The following is a 13,426-nucleotide window of genomic DNA, read 5'->3' as shown; positions in this document are numbered from 1 at the left end:
AGCATCAGGCCATGAACAGGGGTAGGTATTCTACACTGAGAAAAACCTTTGCTGCTTTCAAGATGGGTTCTTATCTTTTCAGCAGTGCAATATAGCCCTGTAGTATTCTTAGTATTACATTAACATTGTGAGAAGGAATAGCAAAGTTTCCTGCTTCATGGAATGCCTGGGTTATGGAAAGGCTAAAGTTGGTTCTTTAAAAAAAAAGCTCAGCATTACTTTTTACACTGAAGTGTTTAGTTCTTTGTGAAGAAACGTTATAGGACACCGGTAACCACACCATATACATAGTGGAAGAAGTCCTGTACCATTCAGGACACAATGTAGAATCGCCTCCATCAGGAACTTGCATAAATAGCAAGTATTTGATCTGTTGCAGTCAATCTTAAGGGGAAAATCAGCAGTGACTGTTCTGAGCCTAGCCTATTGTATCTTTAAGCACTTCCTTTTAAACTTCAGATTATACTGAAAACGATCAGAGGTGAGAGGTGCTAAAAAAAAAAGTTAAACAATTAAAACAAAAAAAAACATCTTATTTACAGAAATTGTATCTTCTGTCCTATGACCTTTGAGTATATCCTATACCAGAAGGTGATTGTTTCTCACCAAGACACTGGTGGAAGGTTTAGGAGATGCAGTGCACAGAGAAGAGATGTGCAACATTTCTCTTTGCAATTAAAAAAACATTCTTCAACAGAAGTGCAGTGGTCTGTAAAGACACTGGAAAGCACTGCAGTGCCTTCCTGTGCGAGTTCACACCCTGTCAACACAGCACTGAAAGGGACTCGGCAACAGAAAGTCACAAAAAAGTTTAATCTGTTGTTAGATCAATATACATAAAGTTCATGTATAAAAACATGGTGTACAAACTAGAACTTAAACACTGCATCTGGATTCCAGTTTTGTCTTGGTTAATCCAAGTCCAGTGCAAAGAGGGCATGTTCAAGACATTGGCATTGACCTGTTCCGCTCCAAAGACAAGTCAAATAGAAAAGCCTTTAAAAATGTTTTAACTTATTGTAGTATAATAGAGATGGATAGAAGCCTGCTGCCTGGAAAAAACACTACCTTGACAAGTGTAGGTTTGGAGCCCTTTGAGATGCATTTTGTACAACCTAGCAGAGCAGTTGAGTTTAAGATCTGAAATACCCCCTCCCCCATCAAAAGCTGAAGTGGTTCTTGATGTCTTTGATCTGTTTCATCATGTCTGCGATGTGCTCTGACCTGTGGAAACAAGACAACCCCTCAGAACAGGAGCCCCCTGGTATGTAAAGTCATGCAACACTGAAGCACTCATGGTTCCACATGGACCAGGTACAATGCTGAAACTGTCACACCATCTGGATTTTCAACATGCACCAACAGTAAAACCTGACTGCTGCAGATTTTAAATTTTACTCTGCAAGTCATTATTGCCTGGGCTGCACTAGTTTTGTTCTCCATTGTAGGGTGGGAAGGCAAGATCTCATGTGCATAATCAGACTGATATTTGTAATTGAATAAACTTACATTCACAAAAGCTTATTCAAAGACCCATTTAAGCTGCAATTCAAAACCATGCATACAAACATATATAAATATATCTTGTAGTTTGAACAATTAATGACTGAGTACAAAAAGAATCCTAGAAGAGCAAGCAGAGCAGTTACAGGCCAACAGATATGCTGGTGCTCCAGGGTGGAGAACCACTGATTTAGAGGAACAAGACAATAAAAACTGAGAAATTAAGCCATGTTGACGGCAGGTTGCAATACTTACTGTTCTTTAAGCACAGACTGGACACATTTCCGTTGGTTGGCGTTAAGCGCAAGACTAGTCCTGGGGGTTGTCATTCCTTTCTCCATCTGCTTCTTCTGATAGTCCATCTTCATTGTCACCTGAGGAAGAGAGCATCATGCCTCATTGTGCCCAGCTCTCCATAATGTTACACGCAGGAGAAATTCCCTCCTCCAAAAGATGTTTAATTAAGTTTAAAGGCCTGTCAAGATTACCAAACATCCACATTTTCCTCATTAAAATGTGGTAGATGTTTCAACAGTCAAGCAGTGCCTGTAATTTTGGTTCGGTTGTTTTAATCGATGTTTAGTGCCGTCGGTCCCTGCCGTGGGGGTAAGGTGAGATAATGTCGGGTAGAGAAAGCCTCATGGGTGTTTCTCTGCTGTCTGACCTGTTTGATGCCATTGCCCAGGTGGCGCAGCTGGTCACTGATGGTCTGTAGCTCCTTCCTCATGTCCTTCTCACTGTCGGACAGCACAGGCAGCTGGCATCTCAGGCTGCCCAGAACCTGCTTCATCCTGGCACAGTGAGCAACAGGAAACCATTACCATCATCACCAGGCAAAGCCTGTTCAAACTTTTTATAGGAATTAAACTTCCCAGTTAATTACAGTGCTTCATCATTCCCACATGTAAGCTCTTGCCTGGATGCCTGTGGTCTGCAATAACCATTGACTTGACTTCTGTATGGCAAGAAAACAGCAGGACACTGATCTATAATTTTGAGAGAGCTGTGCTGCCTGTTACCTGTTCATGATGGCCTCCTGGCGATACCTGGCATCTTCGTACTTCTCAGCCAGGCGCTCTGCCATCTCCCTTAGGCTTTTCCTGAAGGACACAGAGGGACTGGTAAGTCCATTAATCAGTTAACGTCTGCTGTTCTTCCATCCCATCTACACCCTTGAATACAGACGTTCTGCATTATATGAATTCTAAATAACTTTTCATAGATCATTAATGGATTTTTCTTCCATTTGCATGATTGTTTCATATAATAGGGAGGCGCCCAGTAGGTACAAAGCCAGCTCTGAAGTAAAGCATGCCCATTGTGTAATTGAGAATGTTCATTTACTGTAGGTACCAAGAATTTCCTGGTGAATTACTGCTTTTCTAAGCATTAATAATGTTGAGATTTGTTAATGTTCACGCGTGACGCTCATTTGCTTGTGCAAGATCCAATGGGTGTCTTTTCTAACACAGTCATCCTTTTGGTGCCACGCATGCCTGTGCACAAGCACACAGATGCAGTGTACCTCTCCTCTCGGCACAGTGCCAGGTCCTCCAGCTGCTTCTTTTTCTGTTCGCCTAGCAGCTTCACCCTGATCATCATGGAGAGGGCAAGCGAGAGAAAGAGAAGATGCACAGTTATGGAGGCAGGGCTAGCGCGTACAGACCTGTGTATCAACATCCATAGCCTCAATGCAGACAACCCTGCATGAAACAATACCAACTGTGACCAAAGTCTGCAAAATCCAGCATGACACATGTTTACAAGTGTACAATATGTGTAATATTTGTTAAGCCTCCCAGTGGCTGATCAGACTCCAAGGGAGTTTAGGGATTCTCAGTCCTGATCCTTGAGGTCCAACAAGGTTCATGGTATTGGCAAATGGCTGGTATTTGTTCAGCCAAGCTCTCAACTACACAATTGATTCCTTCTTCGATGTAATAATGGGATTGATTTCAACTGCTTTCGGATCTTAAACACTGGAGGTGGTCTCTTCACAACTGCATTTCCTAAGTAGCAGAATTACAAACTTCCGAGTACAAAAAAACAAACAAACTTGTCCCTGTTTTCAATCAAGCAGCTTGTGAGCTCAATTCAGTCATTAAGCTCAGCTGAAGGGAAATGTGGGCTTTTGCAGGCCAGGATGAGGAACCACAGGTCTGATCCGGGCCCTGTTGTGGCCTACCTGCGCTCCATCTCTTCACGGGCCAGGTCCTGCTTGAGAATGTACTCTTCCCGGAACACCTGGGTGGCCCGGCTCAGCAGCTGGAGACACTCGGAAGGAGGCGGAGCAGAGTCCTTCTCTCCCGCCCTGAAAAACACTCGCCTCAGTAACTCACCTCAGAGAGGCGCCCAGAGCGCAGGTCGTTACGTACTCCGTGTACGGAAAATGCATTTATTTTACAAGGATTGGGGCTACTGCAGTTGTCTGCATGAGTACGAGCACACATTAACCAAGAACAACAATTTGGTACAACACAGAAGACTGAAAATGAGAGGGGGCATTTCAGATCATCTTGCATGTTTGCCAATTAAGTAGCAAAATGAATCTAAAGATTCATCCAACCATTTCTTGGAAACACATTTCGCTTTAGTTTCTGGTTGGGATTCTGAGGTGGTCCCTTTGGATCAACCTTTACTGTATCAGAGTTTCTCTACTTGGGAAAATTGCAAATCCCCTTTGTTCTAAACTGAAGTTACAATTTTGAAATGCTTTTAAGACTATAACATTGTTTTCATGGTATGGAAAACATTAGCAAGACCTTATTTAGACTTGTAAGCAGTTGTGCCCAAACTTCATATTTTAGAGATTATGGCCTTTAAGATGACATGCTGACATGCTGTTTCTCAATCCATGTGTACACACTACCTGGGATTCCTGTAGCCTGTAATTTAAGAATTAGCGTTTAATAGAGACTTTGTCAAATGCTTTTTGGGACTAAATAGATTATGTCACTTACTTCATCTATTAACTGTCCTTAAGACTTTTTCAAACCACATTTTTCCAGTGTCCTGGTTTTGTCAATGTTTTATTAAATGCCAATATTCCATTTTTTTTAATTTAAAATATTAGTTTTGCACCTTTAACATGTTTTCCTGCTTCTATTGACTATATCTACCTGTTCCCAGTTCTGCTGTAAGAGTGCTTAAGTTTAATTCCATCAAACCTTTGCTACAAAAAAGTTCAACCTTACCTCAGGAGCAAGGGATTGGTTGAGCTGCGAGCCAGAATGTTGCGGATGTGCTGCTCGAAGGAATCCTCAGCCAATCCGCGCAAGGGAGAGCTGCCAAGCCCCGCCCCTGGGCGGGAACACAGCAGGGGAGGGGAGTGTGGCCGAATGGAGCTCCTTCAATAAGAGACAAAGTAAGTGTTTCTCCTGGAAGCTGAGTGCAGCAGAACACCTGCAAAATTTAACCTATTTTCATACTGTCTTGCTATTTTCCATATTATTGCAATACATTCAACATACAAATAATATAATAATATAATAATAATGTATCCATGCAAAACTTGTACATCGAAGTATTTGCAATGCAATATTCTTGTCTAAAAGTGTAGAGTGCTGCTTGTAATGGCATTTGGCACAAATAATGCACACTACATTCAAAATATTTTCAATAAATTTGCATGTTTTCATAAGGTAATTGCTTTACATTTCAGTTTGTGGCAACAGATACAGGCATTTCATAGATCAAATCAACATTTAGCTGGGTTGATCTGTATACACCATTTCCAAAGCATGAAAGAAAGAAGTGTGAAAATCCCCATCGGGAGGGTGCAGTGTGTGAGTCGTACAGCAGGGGGAGTGTGAGACACTCGTAGGTACTGGTGATGCAGATCATGGTGGCTCCGAGGGAGAGGTCTGACACAATCCAGAAACCTCGGACAGGAGCTGAAGAGCTGGAGCAAGACAGGGGAAAACAGATCACTAGAGAGGCTGAAATGCATGAAGCAAAACAATCTGCCGCATTAGTTTTTCCTCCTAAGATTTAGATCATTTAAGTGAAATGACCGTCGCTCCTTCTATCGCCCTTTCCTTGCCAACAGACAAGCCAAGAGGCTTTTCCTGGTCTCCCATACCTGCTGCTGAGCGGCCGGGTGCACAGGATGTGTTCCACCATGCAGCGCTGCTCAGCCGCCAGCTCCTGCAGGCTGTCCTTGTCCTCTTCATCTGCCAGGAGAGCCAGAAAACCCAGTTCGTAAGGCCTCACCGGCCCAAACTACTGCTAATGCTCACATTCAAGGTCTACAGAACAGTGGCCAAAATACGTAGTGTTTTACAACCAAGATCCTTGTCCACCATTTCACCCACCTGACTGGAGGAATTTATGCAGCTTGTTGACCCAGGTGAGTCCCACGCTGTGGACACCTACTTCATGGGTACAGTGGTACCTCTGCTGGCAAAGAGGGTCTGCAAACACCAGACAGACACTGCTGTCAAAGACTTGGAGGTTAAGCAACTCTTCTGATCAGGCTGACCTACTCGTTTTGATGCCATATTTATCTTTGCCCACCTTAGGACAGTGACAGTTCAGCTGAGCACCACACGCTAACTGAAAATGAAATTAAAATGTTCTAAGGCTAGTCGGTATTCTTACTTGAGAACATTCAAGAATTCATATAGTGCTGAAGATCTGTCTATTTTCTCAAGTTTAGGAAACCCGTACAAAAATGGCAGAGCAGGAGGCAACATGGGTTTGGAAGGAGAATGTAAAATTCAGTGAGATATTTGTTGCTTTAGGGTTAGAAAAGCAGACAGCCCTCCTGTTGTGTGACTCTGCAGTGATGGGTGTTTATGTAAGCTAAAGAGAGTCTGGCAGCTGAACTTCAGTGATGTTTGCAAAGTCCAGAGATAACCAGTAGAATGTGTTTTTCCCCCAACACCACTTTCATGGTACCAAGGGAGGCTGTTCAAACTACTGTATGTCTTGGGTATAAGAAAGCACCTAGAAATGCCCGAGCTGTAGAGCTGATCTCTGAGAAAATGATGGGGTCTCCCTGCTTGGCTCTCCGGAGGGCCTTTCCTAATAAACCTGCTTCCAAGCCACACCGAACTGCGTGGGACGTCTAGCAACCCTGCAGTGAGAAATGTGAGCTTGGCCAACAGCAGAACCAGCTCAGTGCTTCCAGAATTACGAGATCCCAACCACCTCGCCCCTCACCTCTGTGGAGTCTGATCGGACAGGTGAAGTCGGACTCCAGGGCCTCCTCCTCCTCCCTGCCCGCCGCCACCTTCAGCGTGAGCTCCAGCTCCACGCACTCGAACACGTAGAGCGAGGGCACGGCCTCGGAGCCCCGCGCCCAGCGCTCGCCAGCCTGCTCGGGCGAGACGCGCCATTACTGCGCCGGCCACGCACTTCCCAACCACACTGACTCCCAGACCTCGTGTCTGAATGCACAGTACTTAGTTCCACTAAAACATCTTTCAACGTTTTCTCTTGCACACCATATATGCAGTGACAACATTTCAGCTGGAGAGCCCTCTTCCCGAGTACAGTGTACACCCTTCTTCCTGAAGAAGGCAACTCCAGCCGAAATGTTGCATCTCTTTTCTTTTCCTTTCAGCCTGGAATAAACCTTCACCTGGTCCTTTACAGCCTACGCATGCTGACGCAGCTCCGTACTTGAAATTCCATAGAAAATCGACACACCCTTTCCAAAGTTTGACTGAGCTTGAACAGTTCTGTGAGAAGGCAGGGACAAGCACTGCCAAATCTAGGTGAGCTGCAGTACGTGGGTAAAATTGATTTATGGTCAAAATTCAAGCAATTCAAGTACCAACTAAGGAGTATGGACACTTATCCAACCCATTTTTCGAGATTTTGTTTGCAATTACTTTTCAAGCATTTGTTTTTCACCTGAAGGTCATGTATGACAACGGGTACATAAAGTGAAATCAATTCTGATTTCACGTCTTGATTTCTGGCTGTTAGGCCGTCAAATGTGTTACTTTGCCAAGGTTGTGTAGACTTTCTAGCGGCACTGTATATAACTACAATATAACCAGCCGAATCTCACTGAAGTTAAAAGCTTTCATGCTCTGTCATCTGCAAGAAGTTACCCAACCTTCCCCCCTCCCACTCCCCTGCCTGACACACTTAGGACGTGCCCCTCTTGCCCGCTGCGGGCACTCACCCCAGCCTCTTCATCCTCCTCAGCCTCCAGCACTACGCAGTGGTACAGCGTGCCCGTCTCGGTGGCGATGACCAGGATGTTGGGCACACACGGCAGGCAGAGCACGGCGCAGGCATCATAGCCGTAGTTGTCCTCAGCCGCGGGGTGCATGGGCAGAGGGCCCAGGGGCTTTCCCAGACTGCCCCCGCTGCAGGACACAAGCATGACACGTGGTGACCAGTGCGCTGGAGCCCTACTACACAAACTCACTCTTCACTCAGGCTGGACAATCAGAACCTAATCTCACACACGGGGAACTGAGTTTCACTCCACAAGTTCCAGACCTTCCAAACTGAACAGGAAACAAGGACATGCCAGTTCAGAATTAACTATACATCTAGGGTAGAGGGTAATTTATTGATGATGATGATGATCCTCACACTTAGCGCTTTTCCGGACAATCGCATAAAACACTCTTTTCTCCTCCTGCAGAGTACTGACCTGTGCGCTAGGCTGATGTAGGTCAGGTAGGTCTCCCCATTCTCATACAGGATGTACAGAGGGTACGCCAGGACCTCCTCCTTCACCCGCTGTCCCAGGAGCTGGCGAGGAGCACAGCCCAGCGGCCCAAAGTCAAACGCCACCGCGATCTCCCCCAGCGAGGCCGCGTAGGACCGCCTGCAACACCAGGAGCCCAAGAGAAACTGACAAGCCTGCCATCGAGACGAGGGATCAGCTCATGCAGCTACTGTCTGAATGGAAATTCACAGACCTCTGGAGGACAAGAAGGTACTTCTAAGCAGAGGAAGGCAACTGTAGTCAAATGCTGCACTTATTACTGGTTTTCTTACCACCACTTCAGACCTTAATGACTTAATTGAGCTAATTAAACGTCACAAGAGCAGTTTTCCAGGTGTTAATGAGGAGTTACAGAACGCAGGGGTACCCTTGTGTGCGGACAGCATTCTCCTCTTCACACTGAGACAGACAGAGGACCCGGGCCGGAGACTGGGGCTCCTTCAGATTGTAGAACCTGTGGAAAGAGCATTGGCAGGCAGCTGAAGGAAGAGGAATTTAGAGCTCTTGACCTGCATCACTTGATGGGTAGTCAACCTTGACACTTCCATTACAAAACTGAACACTGCAAATTCCAATAAACACCCACGGTTCAATGTCAATTGCTGTCTGTAAGAATTTTAAATCTGTTCTTTTCGATCAACACTCGCATTCTACCAATTGCTTTCTTTTATGAAAATGATATTTTGACTATTCCGTTGGGGCGGTGTGGTGGCTCTGTGACTCAGGATCTGTGCCTGTGGCTGGAAGGTTGCCGGTTCGTATCCTGCGGCCGGCAGAGGAATCCTACTCCGTTGGGCCCCTGAGCAAGGCCCTTAACCCCAACTGCTCCAGGGGCGCCGTATAAATGACCGGCCCTGCGCTCTGACCCCCAGCTTCTCTCCCTGTCTGTGTGTCTCATGGAGAGCAAGTTGGGGTCTGCAAAAAGACAAAATCCTAATACAATAAATCATATCTTATCTTTATCTTGAGAAGAGAGTGCAGACAAAAAAAGAGTTATAAGCAACAAGGAACATTATTTAAAATTAAACAAATCATCCATCCATTTTCTAACCACTTTCATCCAAAACAGGGTCAAAAGGGAGCCTAACTCAGCAAACAGCAGGCCCAAGGCAGGGTACGCCCCGGATGGGAAGCCAGTCCATCAAAGGGCTCACACACACACACTCACACCAGGGTCAATTTTCCCAGAAGCCAATTAACCTACCAGTACGTCTTTGGACTGTGGGAGGAAACCCATACAAACAAGGGAAGAACATACAAACTCCTCGCATGACAGCACCCCAGGTCCAGCACTGCGAGGCAGCAATGCCACTACTTAACAAATCAATACCCAGCTCCAGTACTGACAGTTCTGCACTGGAGCAGTCTCGGGGAGCCTCAGCAGAATGGCTTCCCGCCTCGTGCCTCTTGAAGGAGACCCCTACCTTAGCGTGTTGTCAGATGTGAGCAGGACCAGGTGGGGCTCCTCGGTCTCACTGGGGTACCAGGCCACGTCTCTCAGGATCACGGAGCCCGAGCTGGTGAAGAAGCGCTCAGCCACAGGAATGGTCCTGAGCAGACAGGGAGCAGTGTTTTTAACAGGACCTCCATTTTAACAACTAAATAACTTGTTGTAGCTGCGTGTTTAGGCCTCAGATCAAATTTAAATGCCCTTATACAGGTATGTAAACAAATGCAATATTGCTGGTGGGTGTGCTTTCTTTTTATAACCCTGGAATTGTTTCAGACAACTTTAGCCATCTCCAGGGACTGTAGCCTGTTTGCCGTGCAGACAATACAATCTAGCGTCATTCCTTCCTTCAACGAGTTATACAATTTCCTCCCAAGAGGACTCCAAGAGAAAAGCTCTCTGCTATACACTGTGCACTGCAGAGCTAGCCTGACTAGCCTTGGGCAGCTCCTCCAGAGGCACTGCATGGCTCTTTAGGTCTTGATGGTCAGTGTTATGTACAAACATGAGGAATTTTGCAGTTTATAATTAATCCATTATTACAGCCACAGGCTCATTCTTGGTCATTGAGGCATGTCAGGTCACAAAAAGATTGCCCAACACTGAAAACCCTCTTCTGAAAGTTTTTATCGTGTGCTGAGAGTGAGATATATAGCATTTGTGGTTATATACTTTTTGGATGCTGCTAAATTTAAATTTTACTGAAATGAAAAACTGCACCTGTAGAAACTGGACAACCACTGAATTACTTGTGAGAAAATTTAAAGTGCTGCTGTTCATACATGATTTTCAGTCTGATTGGTTGTTCTGTAGTACAGATTGCCACAACTCCATGCAGTTTTGCATTTTTGCAGGGCTGTCAAGCAGCTATTTCAGCAGATTCTCACAACTCTGAAGCGCAGCTGCAAGACACTGCGGATGGAACCCGACAGGGTGATGCACAGGTCAGGACCTTCAAGATGTTGTGTTTCTCCATGATGATTTGTGTTATACCCCTATACATTTCCAAGCCCCCATCTATAAGTAGCTGAATTGCGAACTGTAAAATACAATAAATTAATAGTGGCCTCATTGAATATTGTTGTTTGCTTCCCTGCAGCCCAGTACAGCTCTTTCTGCAGAAGCTGTGTTGTGACCTCACGGACCATCTAACCCTGCTGGTCACAACACATCTTGATCAGAAGTAGTTACTTGATCCAACGATCTCATCCAGCTGTTTCTTGAATGAAGCCAAGTATCAACATCAACCACATGGCTGGGAAGCTTGTTCCACAGTCTTTATGCCTTAAGGTAAAGAAGTGCCTTCTATTTTTGCTTTTAAATGCACTTTCATGTAGCTTCCACTTGTGAAAACTCCATTTTGAAAATGTCTTACGGGCTGCCTGTCAACGCCTTTGAGAATTGTGATGCTTTCATCGTGTACTCTGGTAGTCTTCAGTAGGGTTCAGTTCTTTCATCCTGTCAGTGCAGGACATTCAATGTATATGGTTGCTCTTCTTTGGATGGATTTCAGAATAGCAGCAACTTTTGTATTGTGACAAACAAAATTGTACACAGTATTTTAAACTATCTAGTTTTTAACCTGTCTAGTGCATTATACAATTTCACCTTGACATCCATTGATTTGAATTCTACACTTTTCACAATACAGCCTAACATTCCATTTGCCTTTCTTATTGCTTTCCCACATTGTCCAGAAGATGTAAGCGAATGTGTCACCATCAACACCCAAGTTTTTTCCTAGCCTCTCCTAGCTCCACATTTCCCCAATTTCTATTTAAAGATTACGTTTTTGTGACCTGCATGCATTCATCTATATTAAATGTCAGCTGTAGGGTGTTCAGCAGTCTTGAATTTTATCTAAATCTTTTTGAATTGTAATTCCCTCTTCTAGAATGTTTACTAATCTTCCTAATTTGGTATCATCAGAAAACTTGACACCTTTACTAACTGTATTAGAATGTAGATCAATTCTATAAATTAGGAAGAGCAGTGATCCTAGTACAGGTCCTTGCGGTACACCATTAATTACATCACCTAATTTGAAAACGACCCCTCAGCTGTACTCTTGTCAAACTAAGGAGTACCCACTTGCAGTTAATCCGTGGACGGCCCCCCTCAAACTCCGATCTCTTTCCCCATCGCTGGGGCAGCTCCAGCACACTGGCTCCCCGGCGCCCGATCAGAGCCACATGGTACTGCGTGGGGCTCAGCAGCACCTGGTAGACTTCAAACAGCGGTGGGTTGATACACATCAGGGTCTGCAGAGGAAAAGAGGGAACTAACCGCAATGAGATACATCCTGCCCAGCACTGCTAGGTACAACATCTCTGCCACTACATTCCGCCCTCATGCATCACTGATTCTCTGTGCTAAATATCAGCAAATACAGCTACTTACTCTGTGAGTAATAGGCATCATGGATGTACATGATGTCAATACAATAATCTGATAGATGTAGTTACACGGTGCAACCAGCTGTTTATAATTCAACATCACAAAATAAGAGGAATGGTATAAACTCACAAAGTTCCACATGTACAAAAGTTACACAGTGTAATACCAACAGGCTGTAAAATACAGCAATGATATTACCCTGATTCACACTGTGAATTTTTTTGCTAAAACCCACAGTTCAGTCGTTAAAATGTGTTGTAAGGATTGCAGCTTACAACATCATTACAAAAACGTGCAATGATATCTTAACTAGAGTGATGAGGGAGTAAACTTGAATCCACCGAGGAAAACAGGCATCGTAACGTAACGGAAAGATGAACTACTGCAGCTAGCTCATTGTGTCGTTTATGAAGCCCCGAGTACTTGGAAGAAACCTGTTGCATTGGTCTTATCGTAGCTTTTTAAAATAACTTTATGTTTACATAAAGCAACTAAAAGATGTCATCGATAACTACAGTGAAGACATTCCCATCCAAGCCGAACCTGATAATTTGCTCCATCCGAAACATCTAGCTGTCGCAGGTTCGTCGTATAAAAAACGCTGTTGGCTTCGTCCCACACAAATAAATCTCCATTTAAGCAGAAGGCCAGGTTCTTGGCTGGCGTCCTACCGCTTCCTCTAAAGTCACGATCGAGGTTTTCACGGAGTTTGGTGAATAAATCATGTCCAGGCAACTCGCTCCTCCAACGCTCTCCTACGAACGTCGCCATCTCTACTACTGTCAAAATGTACCCCCCTACAGTTCGTCTCAGGGTTATGACGTTTTGATTGAAAGCACCAATGAAAGCCAGCTGCACGCTAAAGGCGGGGTCCTTTCGAAATTAATCTCACCAATAAGAAATGGCTTATTGGAAACGTCATCCTACGCGCCGACCAATAGGAGCGGCAACTATTTATTTCAGCATAGTATGGCTGGGTTGTCTGAAAGCGCTGCATAAGTGTGTATTTCGTGACTGTTTGGCATAGAACTTGTGTTAGAAGACGTAGAATTTTTTTTTGCGTTTTTATTTTTCCAGATATGTGGCTCAGAAAAGCAAATTCATGAGTCTTTTTTTTCTAATACTTTACATCGAAAACCTCAGTAGTTCCTAATGTATATAATGTCACTTAAAGTTCAAGCATTTAACGGTTTTGCCCGTTTCTCTGTCCGCACTGCTCTGCATTGAATGGGGGTGTTATTCTCCGTTAAGTCTTTGCAGCAGTTTGAATTAGGCGAGTGACCATTTTAGCCCTAGACAAAAACCTTTCTGACTAACACGTGGTGGTATAGCAGCACAATCCATTGGGTTTTCCTCCACTAAAAGCAGCTTGTGTCTCAGTA

The 13,426-nt window shown here is 44.6% G+C and overlaps 1 protein-coding gene and 1 long non-coding RNA gene across 2 annotated transcripts; one reads left to right on the top strand and one right to left on the bottom strand.

The window, feature by feature from the left end:
• Positions 1 to 794: 794 nt before the first annotated feature.
• nup88 (nucleoporin 88) lies at positions 795 to 12,846 on the bottom strand. The gene is made up of 17 exons (XM_006640823.2): positions 12,588 to 12,846; positions 11,739 to 11,908; positions 9,622 to 9,747; positions 8,565 to 8,651; positions 8,120 to 8,296; positions 7,640 to 7,826; positions 6,667 to 6,820; positions 5,817 to 5,915; positions 5,585 to 5,675; positions 5,300 to 5,404; positions 4,698 to 4,850; positions 3,689 to 3,814; positions 3,029 to 3,094; positions 2,523 to 2,603; positions 2,168 to 2,294; positions 1,759 to 1,877; positions 795 to 1,224 (listed from the first exon to the last, which is right to left on the bottom strand). The coding sequence occupies exons 1-17, from the start codon at positions 12,813 to 12,815 to the stop codon at positions 1,161 to 1,163; spliced, it is 2,160 nt and encodes a 719-aa protein (XP_006640886.1). The 5' UTR covers positions 12,816 to 12,846; the 3' UTR covers positions 795 to 1,160.
• On the top strand, positions 8,255 to 10,919 carry LOC107079943 (uncharacterized). The gene is made up of 3 exons (XR_001480835.2): positions 8,255 to 8,407; positions 10,502 to 10,591; positions 10,747 to 10,919. It is a non-coding gene; the product is annotated as an uncharacterized lncRNA (long non-coding RNA).
• Positions 12,847 to 13,426: the final 580 nt, after the last annotated feature.

This window comes from Lepisosteus oculatus, chromosome 26 (assembly GCF_040954835.1).
Source record: "Lepisosteus oculatus isolate fLepOcu1 chromosome 26, fLepOcu1.hap2, whole genome shotgun sequence".
Lineage (NCBI taxonomy): Eukaryota > Metazoa > Chordata > Actinopteri > Semionotiformes > Lepisosteidae > Lepisosteus > Lepisosteus oculatus.
This window is presented reverse-complemented; position numbering and strand designations above follow the sequence as displayed.